The sequence below is a fragment of the Oratosquilla oratoria genome, unplaced genomic scaffold (genome assembly GCF_046742065.1).
Source record: "Oratosquilla oratoria isolate Oo_2021 unplaced genomic scaffold, ASM4674206v1 SCAFFOLD96, whole genome shotgun sequence".
NCBI lineage: Eukaryota > Metazoa > Arthropoda > Malacostraca > Stomatopoda > Squillidae > Oratosquilla > Oratosquilla oratoria.
The window spans coordinates 381,674-399,240 of record NW_027467760.1 but is presented as its reverse complement, the minus strand read 5'-3'; the positions used below and the strand labels follow the sequence as shown (position 1 = coordinate 399,240).

General features: G+C 37.0%; 1 protein-coding gene across 2 annotated transcripts in view; it reads right to left on the bottom strand.

Annotated features, from left to right (window-relative positions):
• LOC143024141 (uncharacterized) overlaps positions 1–17,567 on the bottom strand; it is a 139,025-nt gene that overhangs the window by 58,731 nt on the left and 62,727 nt on the right. The window contains exon 1 of one of the 2 annotated variants that reach the window (XM_076182923.1): positions 142–1,079. The exons of the other annotated variant lie outside the window; for it this stretch is intronic. Coding sequence (XP_076039038.1) covers positions 142–727 — 586 coding nt within the window. The 5' untranslated portion in view covers positions 728–1,079. Of the gene's footprint in view, positions 1–141; positions 1,080–17,567 lie in introns of those variants that run through there. 2 annotated transcript variants of the gene reach the window in all.

Sequence of the window (17,567 nt, the reverse complement as noted above, 5' to 3'; positions counted from 1 at the left end):
TGTGATATATGGTGCATTCCTCCCTTCCTTAAAGAGTGGCCTACACTCAGGGTGTTGTTTTAATTGAGCATTACAAGGTATATTTGTTTTCCAGAGAGAGGTTACATTTTTCTGGAAATGCTATCATGACTCTTTCCCTACCTGTGGTGTTGTTGTCCCCGACTACAATATCTTGATTCACATCAGCTGCTTTAGTGTCTGCGGAGTTATTTTCTTCAATTATCAAGTCCTGGTCCATGCCGGGTGCTTCTATTGCAGTCATTAAGGGATCTTTCGTGGTGGCAGATTTAGCTTGGTCTTCAAACGTTCCACTAACCTTCATTCTCTGGGCACGGGAACCGGCATTGTTGACACTGTCGTTCGAGTTCTCAGCTATCTCGGCCCAGTCCTTCACCTCTCCTACTCCCTGTGTTGGCGTCTCTCTCATGCTACTTCCTTCACAGTTTTCATTATTCCGACTCTGTGGCAGAGTCATATCCATGTTGTTAACTTCCTGGGAGGATTCAATAGCAGCATAGGTGTGATCTAAGGAGCTCCTTTTCTTCCCAAATTTCGTGGTCATATAATACAAGAAGATTGTCTTATCTGGAGTTATACTCGGAAAAAACCTTCCTCCGCCGCTGCCCGGCAGCATCTGGACAAATGAGTTTTTCACACAAGGAAATCTGAATTCCCACATTTTTTCCCACAAAAAAGAAGGAATTATTATAAACATAAATAAGTTCATTGCAACATAAATTAAATTCTACACAAAAATAATGGTAAGCAGTTTTAACATGATAGGTTGGAAGTTACAGTAACTTAGTTTACTTTTGTATGAAATATAATTCAGAATAAAAAATAAAGTATTGTCTTTTACATTGAAATTGAGTTTTAATGATTTCTTCTCAGACTGTATTGATTTTTTTTCAAAATACAATTTCATTTTATGTCTACTTCCAAATAAACAGTCTTGATTTTCTCGTGTTTTTTCTTCAGCCTTAGCAAAAAAAGTTCTTTAACATGTCTTCAGTGGGAATAAAGTCAACACAAGATGAACCCTGAAGAGACAAGCCACACCTAATTTGCAAAATAACCTCAACAGATCGTACACTAAATTTGTTCCTTACTTTTGAGTGCACGATGTGAAAATACCCTTTCCACATTTGCATTTGAGAAAGGCAAAGACAATAATGCCAAGGCAAAGGTAGAAATACTAGGGAACTTTCGGTTACCTGCATAATCTAGTTTTTCATATACCTCTGCCCACAATGCAACACTGTTTTCCAAACATGATTTGGGCCATTGCTCAAGGTTAAGTACACCTCATTCATTTTCTAGTTCATCTATATCTCTGACTATAGATCTGTACCTGGAAGCAATAGTTGCAATAGAACCCTTGATTTGAGAAGTGGCTGCACGAGGATGCAATTTCTGTAAAAGAAGTAGGGTGTCAACATTACCTGGCAGGCGCAGCTGCACTTGATTAATCAACTCAAGTACAAACTCTTTACATTTCTCTTTGATGTTAATCAACTGTTTATTGGTTAAGGTACAAGAGTCTGCAAATGTGTTGAATTCATAACCAAAATTGATAGTAATCAAAGGGAAAATATAATTCTGGGGCCGTATACACAAAACTTGCTAGCACTAACAAATAGCTGTTAAGGGTAACAAATTCCTGTTAAGCCTAACATTTAGCTGTTAAGCACTAACAGTGGATACAGAAAACTTGTTAGGGCCTTAAAAGTACTGTTAAGGTAAAAGTGCTGTGGAGGACTATTACATACATACATACATATACCAAGGCTTTTTCCCCCTTCCAAGGGAGGTAGCCAAAAAGGGAAAGGCATAAAAACACTCCCACCCATTTCATCCCTAAATACACTCCACACCCCTCCCACCCTTCCTCTCATCTGAGCACCTCCTGGATGACGGGTCATCCCTGCACCCTGCCCACCGCCCTGGGTCAGAAGCAGTGTCGCAGGACACAGCACATCCACAGCAAGGCCGCTTCATTTAATCGGCGACCCCCCCTCTCCGTCCCCCCTTGCATATAAGGAGAGGACGGGGAGAAATCCCTTCGGGCTGCGTCAAAACTCACTCACACACACTACCCCACCCCCCACCCCCCACCCCCGACTATTAAGCTCAACAAATTCCTGTTAATAGAGAAGATGGCGGAGCAACAACAACTACAAAGACGACAGCGAGTTTATCGACAGCGACGGGACATATTTAACGAGTACAATGACGACGAACTCATCAAATGCTTCAGAATGAACCGTGCTGGTATAATAGCAATGGCTGATTTAGTGAGGGACAAACTTCAATCCCGAACAGAACGGAATCGACCACTGAGTCCTGAGATGAAGGTGGCAATTACCCTATGATATTTAGCCACAGGTAAAATGCAGCAGTGACGACTTTGGGACCTTGCAAGCAACAATCAGCCGTGTCATTACTCAAACAATTGATGCACTATCAGAACCAGATATTGTAACTCAATTTGTAAAATTCCCATTGACTCGCCAAGAAGTGCAAGTAAAACAAGCAGAGTTCATGGAAGACTGTAGGTTTCCCAGTGTTGTGGGTACCATAGATGGCACAAACATTAGAATTGTGGCTCCAAGTGTCGATGAACATTTATATGTAAACAGAAAACGATACCACAGCATCAGCGTGCTTTGCCATGCCTCCCTCTTGTCCTTGTGGTTTAAACTTGCCTTGAATCGCCCATTTATAATTATTTTTTTCTCCATAATCACGTTGACCAAGAGGAGTGTTTCCTCTTGTGACCAGTTTGGCTTCCTTTTCTTTTTCTGTGATTCTTCTGCCATGTCTATATCCTCTGAAATAATTGTTGAGTCTTCTGTCGGAAGATTTGTCTGTGGCGCGGCCGCCTGTACAATGCGCCTTCGTCCAAAAATATCTGTCGTTGGTTAATAAGTACTCCTAAAAAACCACATACGATATCTATGTGCTATCATGATACTCTATTAATAAATTCTGAACAACTGCATCAATGACACTGTTTTGTGTGTGCAATTTTTAATAATACGTCCATTTACATATTCATAAGCTGCTAACTTCAGCACTGTTTAGCGGAACTTGACAAACAACTGTTTACTAGCTAACAGTTGTTAGTTAAGCATTGGTGTATAACTTTTAGTGGTTTTCTGTTAGCTAGCAGAGATTGTTAAGGCTAACAAAAAAGTTTTGTGTATACGGCCCCTGATTTTTTTAAGAAGCGAGATCTTCTTTGGCACATTTTGAGAAATGACTTGATTCTACCACCATATGTATAATATTACGATACATATCGATCAGGGGCCGTATACACAAAACTTGTTAGCACTAACAAATAGCTGTTAAGGGTAACAAATTCCTGTTAAGGCTAACATTTAGCTGTTAAGCACAAACAGTGGATACAGAAAACTTGTTAGGGCCTTAAAAGTACTGTTAAGGTAAAAGTGCTGTGGAGGACTATCAAGCTCTTAGGAAATTCCTGTTAGTAGAGAAGATGGCGGAACAACAACAACAACTACAAAGACGACAGCGAGTATATCGACAGCGACGGGACATATTTAACGAGTACAATGACGACGAACTCATCAAACGCTTCAGGATGAACCGTGCCAGTATAATAACTGGCTGATTTAGTGAAGAACAAACTTCAATCCCGAGCAGAACGGAATCGACCACTGAGTCCTGAGACGAAGGTGGTAATTACCCTAAGATATTTGGTCACAGGTTAAATGCAGCAGTGCAGCAGTGACGACTTTGGGACCTCGCAAGCAACAATCAGCTGTGTCATTACTCAGACAATTGATGCATTGTCAGAACCAGATATTGTAACTCAGTTTGTAAAATTCCCATTGACTCGCCAAGAAGTGTAAGTGAAACAAGCAGAGTTCATGGAAGACTATAGGTTTCCTGGTGTTGTGGGTACCATAGATGGCACACACATTAGAACTGCGGCTCCCAGTGTCGATGCACATTTATATGTAAATAGAAAACGATACCACAACATCAACGTGCAACTCGTATTCGATGCCAAGTATAGGATACTTGATGCAAGGTGGCCTGGCTCAGTACATGATGCCAAGATATTGGATGAGTCTGGCTTGAAGGCACTTTTTGAACAAAATTATGTCCCAGCTGGATGCTGCCTTCTAGAAGACAGTGGCTATCCTTGCAATGAATGGTTGCTGACGCCTTATCTAAACCCCCATTTATAATTATTTATTTCTCCATAATCACGTTGACCAAGAGGAGTGTTTCCTCTTGAGACCAGTTTGGCTTCCTTTTCTTTTTCTGTGGTTCTTCTGCCATGTCTATATCCTCTGAAGTAATTGTTGAGTCTTCTGTAGGAAGATTTGTCTGTGGCGCGGCCGCCTGTACAATGCGCCTTCGTTCAAAAATATCTGTCGTTGGTTAATAAGTACTCCTAAAAAAACATACATACGATATTTATGTGCTATCATGATACTCTATTAATAAATTTTGAACAACTGCATTAATAACACTGTTTTATGTGTGCAATTTTTTTAAAATACGTCCATTTACATGATCATAAGATAAGCAGCTAACTTCAGCAATGTTTAGCGGGACTTGACAAACAACTGTTTACTAGCTAACATTTGTTAGTTAAATATTGGTGCATAACTTTTAGTGATTTGCTGTTAGCTAGCAGAGATTGTTAAGGCTAACAAAAAAGTTTTGTGTACACGGCCCCAGGTCTTCAGTAAGTTTAGCTACCTCAACATTTTGACCTTGGAAAAGTGTGTTGACTCTCACCACCTCCTTAGGTACTTTCCGAACATATAAAAGGTACAACTTATTATGAGGATCATTGTATACTTGGATTAGTTGTTTTGCTGTGTAGCAACGCTCACTTGTTTCGCACATTTCAAAATGCAGTTTTAGGGAGTCCCATTGACCAAGGATAACACTGATTGCCTCCAAACGGGATAACCAACGTGTGCTAGCTAACCCAGGCACTTTCTTGGGTAAACGATCCTCAAGAACTTTATACAACTCTGTATATTTGTTTATCCTATTTGGACTATTAGAGAACCATGTGTGTGTGTCTCTAACTAAAAAATCCAGAGGTTTTCACATGCCTTACTTGCAGCTAGATGCAGGGAATGACACACACATATAATAAGAGTTATTTCAGGGTTGTCATTCTTCAATAATGTTATGAGTGAGTGATGACGACCTACCACTGAATTTGCCCCATCTGTGCCTATACCTATCAGTTTGTTAACATCTAATCCATCTTCCATCAAACAGTTTTTGACAGTTATATAAATGGTGTCTGCTTTTGCATCCCTTAGAGGTACTAAGCGGTAAAAGGTGTCTACCATGCTCTTCTTTGACTCACTGAAATAACGAATAGTTAATGCTAAACAGGATACATTAGCCTCATTTGTGCTTTCGTCTACAAGCAAACTAAAGTGATGAACTGAAATATCATTTCTTAATTTCTTTGAGAAATAAGGTGCTATCACATACTTCTATAGCCTAGAGCATTTTGAGCGATGAAGCTTGATTTTCTGGAGAATGCCCAAGTTCTTGTCAAGCTGTGGTATCACTATACCTAGATGATCAACAGATTTAATAGATGTATGCTCTGTAACAAACTGTCAATTTTATCTCTGCTATTTTAGTAGGGTCTTTTACTAAAGATTGCAAGCTCTTTTCAACTGACATCTGTATTTTACTTCCTGGTGATTTAATTTTTTCTATGTGCTTCTTCCCCACAGTCTTACTGCGCACTCAATTCAAATTTCGTAATTCGTTCTATACGTTAGTGCTACTCTCCCGTCCGCTCTCACACGTTCTATGTGAAATCACGCAGTTCAGCAAACTCCGAGTCCGGGATGTTGACGAAAACCAATCCTGTGGACTGTAGACTGACTGTCCTGACAATTAATTGTTCCTGTCCACCTACTTTATGTAAACTGTATGTCGTCACTTAAGGTCTACGTTTGGTACGTCCGAGTCTTTTACTGCGCACTCAATTCAAATTTCGTAATTCATTCTGTACGTTGGTCCTACTCTCCACTGTCCGCTCTCACACATTCTATGTGAAATCACGCTTGCAGTCCCATGAGATGTGCAAAACGTTCTCCTTCTTTACCTCTATAGGTTCTGTACGTATACATACATCATATAACTAGACATTAAGCAATAAAGATTAAATATGATGTTTTTCGTATTAAGGTAGACTTAGCTAGAATATGATTGGTATTTGGTAGTCTTAATTTCTTTACCAGTGCCTATTTATCTGCAAATTTAGGGCATTGTCACATTTTTATCTTGGTTAATGAAAAACTACAAGATTTGTGGTGTATTCAGAAAAAAATACAAGACTCCAAGATCAAAGGAAAAAAATACTAGATCTAGAAGGAAAACACAAGGAGTGGCAACACTGCTTACGAAATACGAATTCACCAGAACACCAATGCCACCCCAGCCCACCACCGCCAGGCCCGGGCCATCTATAACCATTTCTGCTGATACTTGACTGATACATATTTGAAAATTGACGGGGTGTCTTGCCTTATTTAGCCGTGTATGTACTTTTGCACTATTATTATTACTATTATTTTAACATTTATTTGATATCCCATAAAAATTCCGCAAAAATAAAAATTCCCATGAGACCTCATAAAAAAAAGAAAAAAACAAAAAAAAAAAATCCCACAGATATTGAGGTGTTGAAGTCCTCCCACAAAAGGATTACAAAGGCGGAGCATGCCGACAGGAGACCTTTTGGTCCATATCTAGGTCGGATGCGAAAAAATCATAATAATAAAGTAATAAATAAAAAATATAATAATGTAAATAACAAATAAAATACATAAATAACTGCATAGGTATAGTTAAATAATAAACAAACAGGTAAGTAGTAAATAATAATAAATTGACATATACATACATACATATACCAAGGCTTTTTCCCCCTTCCAAGGGAGGTAGCCAAAAAGGGAAAGGCATAAAAACACTCCCACCCATTTCATCCCTAAATACACTCCACACCCCTCCCACCCTCCCTCTCATCTGAGCACCTCCTGGATGACGGGTCATCCCTGCACCCTGCCCACCGCCCTGGGTCAGAAGCAGTGTTGCAAGACACAGTACATCCACAGCAAGGCCGCTTCATTTAATTGGCGACCCCCCCTCTCCGTCCCCCTTTGCATATAAGGCAAGGACGGGGAGAAATCCCTTCGGGCTGCGTCAAAATTTACTCATACATACTACCCCACCCCCCACCCCCCTGCCCATTCTTCCTCATGCAGTCACATCATCATCCATATACAACCATTCTCCACTCACCTCTGTCTTCCGTCCTCTCCCTTCCCTCCTCAACAGACATTCCCCTCTTCCCCAAAGCCCCCTTCACCCCATCCATCCACCTCATCCTAGGACGTCCCCTCATGTTCACTCCCTCCACATCTGCCTTCCACACCTCCTTTACTAGTCCTTCTTCACTCATTCCTTCCACGTGTCCAAACCATCCCAATATTCTTTCATCAACCCTAAATTGACATATAACTAATAATAAATGAAAATCAGGCAGAGAAATGATAAAACAAAAACAAATAATATAAAATAAATTATAATCATTACAGCATCTTGCTTAGGTGTTTATCTAAATGATTCTTAAAGCTTCGAACTGAACTACATTGCACTACCTGTGCAGAAACTTTATTCCAATTATTAACTACACGGTTGGCAAAGTTGTTTCTATTTCCGGACAGTTTGAGACCATTGTTTCTTGTCTGATTCTCATTCAATGTAAACATTTTGTCACTTTTGATGTTGTCAATTCCCTTTAGAATCTTAAAGACCTGTATCAAGTCACCTCTGAGTCTACGCTTCTTTAGGGAAAACAGATTCATATGTCGACTTTCGTATGATTTATTTTTGATATTTGGAATGAGTTTTGTGGCTCGCCGTTGTACTTTTTCCAGTCTGTCAATGTCTTTAATGAGATTCGGTGACCATACGGAAACAGCATATTCCAAATGTGGACGAACTAACGATTTATATAGCTTGTTAATGAGAGATGGACTTTTGAAATCAAAAGATCACGCAATCAGTCCTAGAATCTTATTTGCTTTCTCAGAGGCTGAAATACACTGCTTGGATGATTTGAGGTCGTTACTGATAATTGCGCCGAGATCTTTTTCACTATCCACTTTTGTTAACGAATTTCCAAATAACTTGTAATTGTACTTACTGTTATTTTTACCTATGTGCATTACCTTGCATTTGTGTTAAATTTCATTAGCCACTTTTCAGACCATTGCTGTAATTTATCTAAATCTTCTTGAATATCTAATTGGTTTTAGTGATCATTTGCCACTCCGCACAGTTTTGTATCATCAGCAAATTTGGAAACAGTAGATTTTAGTCCATGGTCTATATCATTTATATATACTATGAATAGAAGTAGCCCAAGAACGGAACCCCGAGGAACTCCACTTGTAACATTTTCCCATCTAGAAGTTTTTCCATTTAAAATAACTCTGTTTTCGACCATTCAACCAATTACTAGTCCAGCTTAATAGGCTACCACTTATTCCGTGTACAGGTAATTTAGTAAGTAGTCTTTCGTGTGCAAAGTCAAGATATATTAAATCAATATAGTTTCTTGTCATAATTCGATATAACTGTGTTGTAGAATTCGAGTAAGTTAGTCACGCAAGAACGTTTCCGTCTGAAACCATGCTGGCTATCATTTATCAAACGGTTACTTTCTAAATGATGTTCGATAGCATCTCTGATGATAGTTTCCATTATTTTTCCTGCGATTGAAGTCAAACTTATAGGCCTATAGTTATTTGGTTTCTTTTTGTCACCTTTTTTTGAATATGGGAGTAACGTTAGCTAGCTTCCATTCTCTTGGAACATCTACAGATATGATGGATTTCTTGAAAACAATTTCTAATGGAACAACAATCTCATTTTCAATTTCCTAAGATTCTTGGATGCCAACCGTCAGGCCCTGGTGTTTTATTAACTGAGTTTATCTATACACCATTTAATTTTTTCTTTTGTTATATTTACCGTAGTGAGTAAGTTTACCCTAGACTTTTCACAGGTTTCAGTTTGGAGTTCACTTTGAGGTGTTTCGTCTACGAATACTGAGCTAAAATAATTGTTTAAGATATTACACATTCCTTTATTTGAATATTCAAGTTGACCATCAGCAGATGATAGTGGACCAATGTGATTCCTAACAACCTTTTTATCTCTAATGTAACTATAGAATTCTTTGGGATTCTCTTTGGTTTTATCAGCGATGTTCATTTCGTATTGTCGTTTTCTTTTTCTTATTGTCTTTTTTAAATCTCTCTGTATTGATACATTCTTATTGATTTTTTTTTTTTAATGAAAAGATTCAATAATATTCCTTACCAAATAGAAACTTATTCAAAGTAGACCACTTGGGAAAAGAAACTAATGAAGCAGAGCGCTTTCGTAAATTATATATTCAAGTGCATAGTTGAATAGAAATACATATTTTATATATACATGAAAAAGGTACAAGGGCCGGTCGCACTACTTAGCGACAACTAGCAAGAACCAGCGACAACTAACAAGAACTAGCGTCAACTGCATTAATTAAACCGACAACTAATATTTTTGGGCATAAAATGCATCTTGCAATGATTTATGATATATTCGAACCTAATTTGATACAATATACACGACCTAAATTTGGTGTAAATTGTCAACTCGCAATGGTTAGGTGGTTTACATCCTGATGAGGCTCACTTCCTTCTAGAAAAGCCTTTTTAACACGTCCTCCGAAACTAATCCTTGAAATAAAGTAAAACATGCAAGACAAGATATATGTACAATAGAATGGATGAAAGCTATTGCGTAGCAAAATTACAAGAGAGAACCTAAGAGGAATTTTGTTAATCATATTTTGTGCTGATTGTGATTGCCAATTTATCTTCACTTTTTCTTTAATTCATCAGTTGAGTTGATAGTTATTACTGAATTCTTGTCAATTTTCGCAGTACCACTGACAGCGAGATGACACCGAGTTCACATTATCTTTCCACGCTCAACAATCGTCAGTTGAGATGACACTAATTACTGAATTCACATCACTTTTCGCAACACAATGATTTTTGCATCATCAATTCATCATAAGCTAATACAAGCTAAATAAAAATTATGCGACTTTTAATTTACAATAATTTAAAAGATTAATTAAATATTGCCTACTAAAAAGATTACATAAATCGTGGATCTCATGAATAAAAAATCTTTTTTGAGTATTGACTAAATTGAAAGACAATAACTTGTAGAACGCAAGGTGTAATCAATTTTACATAGGTCATCAGGACCTGACGCTTCTCTGCCAGGGCGACCATGATGACCCGACCTCACCTAATCCAATGCAGTCGTGTAATTACGCACCACAGGTGTCTACCAAGGCGGCATATATCGCGGATTCCGTCAACTGTAACCGTGTGAATGTGACCTAATGTCGACCCATTGTCCGTGACCCACCCGACTTACTGCCTTCCAGGGGAATGTCCTCTCTCATGCAAACTGGCACTCTAATTTTTTCACGTATGTGTCATGCGCGATCGATCGATCCATCGTTCGCGCAGCAATCGATGGATGTCCCTATCCTGATCACTATACCAGTTACAAACCAATAAATTCTATGAAGAAGTGGTCATTGTACAATTCTAAACTATTATTTTATTTCATTTTTATATCATGACGTGGTCATTTTTCCAGTTTTACAAATTCAAATATCATTGTGATTTAGTTAGCGTGGGTTCTTCATCCATAATGTGTACAAAAATTATTCTTTGTACTTGACATGCTTGATCATAACGCATCAGCTTTTATTTCACAACGAAACTGGAAATGAAACTCATTTCTTATATTGTCCACTCTCCTATCGCCTATCAAAAGATGCTGACCTTTCTTTTATATGATACTGGATTTAGAAGTGTGAATAATAAGCAGGTTAAAATGTATGCAAAAGGTTAAATACATTTGAAATATAAATATGGACATTTAGTCTTCCCAGTAACTTGTGTTCAAGTTAAAATAAGATAATCAGCTTAAAACTTCAGTCATTATGATTTTATTATCAATTGGTGATTTAATATAACCATTGTATTACCCGTCTGGTATGACGTATACCAAGTTGATTGATGTGTTGCTATAATGAGGTATATGTGTGATGGTGAATCAATTGCGCGAACGAGTTGTTTACATTCTTGTGGACAAGTTGTCCAAGTTTGCAGTTTTGCGGACCAGTTGTCTGGGGACGAGTTATCCGTTCAGCATATCAGCGAGGAATGTGAATATGAATATCTAGAGGTCAGGTCTCCCTATTGGAGGTGGTCTTCCAAGTACAAGGGTGATCGGTTGACCTCTGGAATAACATTAATCATTTCCTTTCACATAGAATAGAAGGTAAAAAAAATGTATATCTTAACACATTATACAACTGACAGACTGAAATTCCCTTGCACAGCAAAACCATGTTTTCTTAGAAGTGAAAATGTATCTGAAATCCAATAAGGGTTATGCACTCATAATAGATCTTATTTTAGGATAATTTTGAAATTACCTTGTGAAGTCACAATACCTTAAAATAAGATAGAAAATTCTCTTCTGTAACCAAAGAAGTTGAAATAAGACATCACTTAAAAGAGGTACATATGAATGGAACCGAAACGTCCGAGGTCGACGATTTCATGAGGCCTAAACGACCGCACACGTTGGGGTCGAGCCTGCACCATTTTTGGGCCACGGAGGTGACCCGACCCTGGCGCCCAAAATACCTCCGGCCAAAATCCCACACCCAGAATACCTCCAAAAATGCCAAAAATACCTCCATGCATATAATGCTGTTTGTACTGGTTAGAAGGTTATAATCTTAAATTGTCAAGTTTATTGGAATAATTATAATTTGCGGAATGAAGATTTAGATGAATTACAGCAATGGTCTGAAAAGTGGCTAATGAAATTTAACACAAGTAAATGCAAGGTAATGCACATGGGTGAAAATAAGAGTAAGTACGATTACAAGTTATTTGGAAATTTGTTAACAAAAGTGAATACTGTAGTGAAAAGGATCTCGGCGTAATCATCAGTAACGATCTCAAATCATCCATGCAAATGATAAGTGTTATGATAAGGACATTTGGGAATGATATTGTAAACAATATGTAGAGTATAGAATCCTATAGAAAGTATTATTAGAGGACTTTTTCATTCAGGATTATGGTAGTATGGTAGATCAAAGGAATAATCAATTCTATGTAATAATTGTTAATCAAAGGAATCAGACAAAACAATTGACTAAAGGAATAATTAATTCTTTGTAGATTTTTTTATCAAAGGAATAAGACAAAACAATACAACGACTTCAGTTCACATGTTCACTCATAGGTAATTGTTTAATGAATTGGATACAATGGTTCTTAAAATCAGAAGCTAAATCAATAATGTATTTTACCCTATATCAGTACCTGGTCGCAATTTGTAATGACATGTAGTATACTATTGGCATATAGTAATTGGAGTCAGACGTATCTTATTTCATTTTATTTATTTATTTATTTGTTTATTTTATTTTAATTTTGAAAATCGGCTTAATTACTATATGCCATTACAGATGGTGACCAGATACTGATATAGGATTCTATACTCTACGTATTGTTTACAATATCATTCCAAAATGTCCTTGTCATATCACTTATCAAATGCATGGAGGTATTATGGGTGGTTGAGGAAGTATTTTGGCTGGAGGTATTTTGGGCGGAGGAATTATGTCATGGATCCGGATGTTTTGGCCTCGTGAAATTGTCAACCCCGGACGTTTCGTCCCCATTCATATACACCGCTCTGAAGTCATGCCTTTTTCAACTTATTTGGCGCCAAAATGAATTTTTTATTATTACATTCATTCATTCATAATAAATAAATAATAGATGAATAAACAAATAAATAAATAAAATGAATAATAAATTAACCAAAGCAGTTATGTTGGTGCTTCAAAAATGAATAAATGAAAATAATTATTGGCATTTTGGTATTCTAAATTTGAAGGAGACAATAGTAGACGTGGAATAATTTTCTAATTTATTTGATTCTAAAGAACATCAGAAGACTAAATGTCCATTTTTAGAAGACGAATTGTCAGAAGACTAACTAGTGGAAAACTAATTGTCAGAAGAATAACTAGTGGAAGACTAATTGTCCAGAAGACTAAATGTCCTACACCCGTTTCATTCGTTGACCACGCTATTTATAAAAAAAATTCTTGCCTATTTCCTTCTTAAATCTAAATTTGTCCATTTTAAACCCATTACTGTGAATATTGCTCTGTTGTCTTAATATGAAGACTTTGTTTGCGTCACCCTTGTTAAAGCCTTTGATACACTTAAAGAACTCTATTAGATTACCCCGCACTCTGCGTCTTTCCAGAGGGTGTAAGTTAAGGGAATGTAGGACAAAAGGTCCCCAGACAAAATGTCCTGTAATCTGCACCCCTGGGACAAAATGTCCCCAACGGCCTAGGTGGGTGGTCAAAATGTCCTCATTTTTTTTTTCTAAATATTTGTCAGATGTGTTTTACTTTATTCCTTTACATGTTTTTTGGTGAATTTTTTGTTTTTAGCTTGATTTTTTTTATAAGCATACAATATAAGTCCAATAAAGCATAATTGTGTGCTGTAATTGTACTCGTAAGGTGCTTATCACACCTTTTTCACACCCCCATTCCTTGGTTAACGCCTCAGATGTGCTCTAAGTTTGCTCACAAAGTGCTTGTCACACCACTCTTACACCTGTACTGTGATTTATCATCTTATATGATTTGTGAGATGTACTGTGATTCATCATTGTGATATTTAATAAAATATCAAATATTATTGTACTTTGTGTTTATATATAGAGATTCTCCAGAATTTAAGGGTTGTTATAAAACCATGATTAACTATGACCCAAAATGTATAAACAATTGATAAAAATCAATATTTGTTGAAAAAAAAAAAAAAAAAATGGGGATATTTTGTCCCGGGGGTGCAGATTTCAGGACATTTTGTCCGTTCAGCAAGTTGAGGTGCCTAAGCCTCTCTTCATAAGGTAAATTTCTGAGACCATGTATCATCTTGGTCATTCTCCTCTGTACTGATTCTAGTGAATTGATGTCCATTCTATTAGACGGAGAGCAAAACTGTACCGCATAGTCAAGGATAGGTCTAACACTAGATAGAGTTTGATAATTACCTCTGAATTTCTATTCGTAACCATCCTAGCAATGAAGCCTAATGCTCTGTTTGTTTTATTCCTGCCGCTACTGCATTGTTTCCTGAATTTAAGGTCAGGACTCATTAGAACTCCCAAGTCTCTCTCGTACTCAGTTTTCTCTTAAAACCTGTTATGTAAGCTATATCTATTTTTGGAGTTGTGTAGTTGAAATGGGCCTATCCTTTCCCTATTTTTTTTTTCTGTACAGATGACACAGTTATATCGAATTATGACAAAAGAAACAATATAGATTTGATATACCTAGACTTTGCAAAAGCTTTTGATACCGTCCCACACGAAAGACTACTTACTAAATTAGCTTTACACGGAATAAGTGGTAGCCTATTAAGTTGGACTAGTAATTGGTTGAATGGTCGAAAACAAAGATGTTATAAATGGAAAAACTTCTAGATGGGAAAATGTTACAAGTGGAGTTCCTCAGGGTTCCATTCTTGGGCCACTTCTATTCATAGTATATATAAATGATATAGACCATGGACTAAAATCTACTGTTTCCAAATTTGCTGATGATACAAAACTGTGCAGAATGGCAAATGGTCACTTTAACCAATTAGATATTCAAGAAGATTTAGATAAATTACAGCAATGGTCTGAAAAGTGGCTAATGAAATTTAACACGAGTAAATGCAAGGTAATGCACATGGGTGAAAATAAGAGTAAGTACGATTACAAGTTATTTGGAAATTCATTAACAAAAGTGGATAGTGAAAAAGATCTCGGCGTAATTATCAGTAACGACCTCAAATCATCCAAGCAGTGTATTTCAGCCTCTGAGAAAGCAAATAAGATTTTAGGACTGATTGCGCGATCTTTTGATTTCAAAAGTCCATCACTCATTAACAAGCTATATAAATCGTTAGTTCGTCCACATTTGGAATATGCTGTTTCTGTATGGTCACCGAATCTCATTAAAGACATTGACAGACTGGAAAAAGTACAACGGCGAGCCACAAAACTGATTCCAAATATCAAAAATAAATCATACGAAAATCGACTAAAACATATATCTGTTTTCCCTAAAAAAGCGTACACTCAGAGGTGACTTGATACAGGTCTTTAACCCATTCAACTCCGATGACAAGATGTCTTGTCATTTGGTCAAATAAAACAAAAAATCATAAAACACCAAAATGTTTGATCAAACACCAGAAAAATATGACGTCAATCCTCGCTTCGCTCGCAGCGAAGCGAGGATTGACGTCATATTTTTCTGGTGTTTGATCAAACATTTTGGTGTTTTATGATTTTTTGTTTTATTTGACCTAATGACAAGACATCTTGTCATCGGAGTTGAATGGGTTAAGATTCTAAAGGGAATTGGCAACATCAAAAGTGACAAAATTTTCACATTGAATGAGAATCAGACAAGAAACAATGGTCTCAAACTCTCCGGAAATAGATTCAAATTGGAAGTAGGTAGATTGATTGATTGATTTTACGAGTTTTTGGCCGACGGCCAGGCACTGGGACCAAAATGATCATTCAGCGCCAGGGAAGTAGGTAGAAACAACTTTGCCAACCGTGTAGTTAATGAATGGAACAAACTTCCTGCACAGGTAGTGCAATGTAGTTCAGTTCGAAGCTTTAAGACTCATTTAGATAAACACCTAAACAAGATGCTGTAATGATTATAGTTTATTTTATATTATTTGTTTTTGCTTTGTTATCATTTGTCTGTTTGATTTTCATTTATTATTAGTTATGTGTCAATTTATTTTTATTTACTGTTTACCTGTATGTTTGTTATTCAACTATACCTATGCATTTATTTATGTATTTTCTATGTTGCATACATTATCATACTTTTTTTATTATTATTATTCTATTATGATTTTTTGCATCCGACCTAGATATGGACCAAAAGGTCTCCTGTCGGCATGCTCTGCCTTTGTAATCCTTTGTAAGAAGCCCTTTGGGTTGGATATTGCTTGTCTGGCCTCCATTCACACAAGTGACCTAGCCTAAGGTACGATTACCCTTCGTGACCCGACTATTGACCACGCTAATGACATCTAGTCACAGCCCCCCTGGGTCGGTCCCGTAAGTGATCAAATATCTCATATAGTTTCTCGTCTTGTCAAAATTGGCTCTTCGTACTTTTTAACTATACCCATATAAAATATCTTATTTCTTGATGATCGCTAGAGCCTAGACTATTTCCCACTTTCACGTTACTCGTTAGGTGCTCATTATTAGTTAAGAGTAAGTCCAGAGTATCCTCTTCCCTCGTCGGATCGGTAATTATTTGTTTTAGGAAGTTATCCTGCACCACGTCTAAGAAAAAATTTGCTTCCTTTCCCAGTCAATGATTCTGTAATTAAAATCTTCCATGGGCACAACGTTTTTGTATTTTTCATGAATCAGGTGGGTCAGTCTGCTCAATGCAGAGGTCTATGGGGTACGGACAAATGCTCACAGCCTTAATTAAAAAATGGACAAATGCTCACACTCTAAAAATCTCACATAACCTGATGGCATTCATATCTAAATCTATATGATTTTTTGGGGGTTATGATATTATTTTTATTAAGATTTTTTTATTCTGATTTTAATTTTGTTTCCTTTTAATTATTGGACCATTTTTTTTCTTTTTAATTCAAGGTAAGATAGAATAGAATACGAGTAGTTTTGACTGAGTAGTTTTGAAAAATATTACAATTCTTTAAGGATCTTATGTGAGATAGTGTGCATTAATTGGCATTGGTATCAGAAAACATTTGATTAAAGATAATGATAACAGTTTATTTTGGAAAAGGAGAAGGAGTACGAAAAGAAGCTGAAGGAGGAGTGGGAGGGAGTAAAGGATAGAGCAGAGAGGGGTGTGGAGGAGGAATGGGGATGGTTCAAGGAGGGAATCACAAAGTGTGCAAGGATGGTGTGTGGAACAAGAAGGACAGGGGGAAATAGAAAAAATGGTAGTGAATGGTGGGATGAGGAAACAAAGAAGGTTGTAGAAGAGAAGAAGCGAGCTTTCACAGATTGGTTACAAAAGAGGACAGGGGAGTCATATGAGACGTACAAAGAAAAGAAAAGAGAGGTAAAGCAAAAGGTAAAGGAGGCAAAGAGGAGAGCAGATGTGAAATGGGGTAGGAGTATGACAAAATTTTGAAAGTAATAAAAAAATGTTTTGGAAAGAAATTAAGAGAGGAAGAGGAGGCAAATCAAGTAGGGAAGAAAAGGTAAAAGGTACAGATGGAGAGATGATAATGGAAGAGATGGCAGTGAGGGGAAGATGGGCAGAATATTTTAGG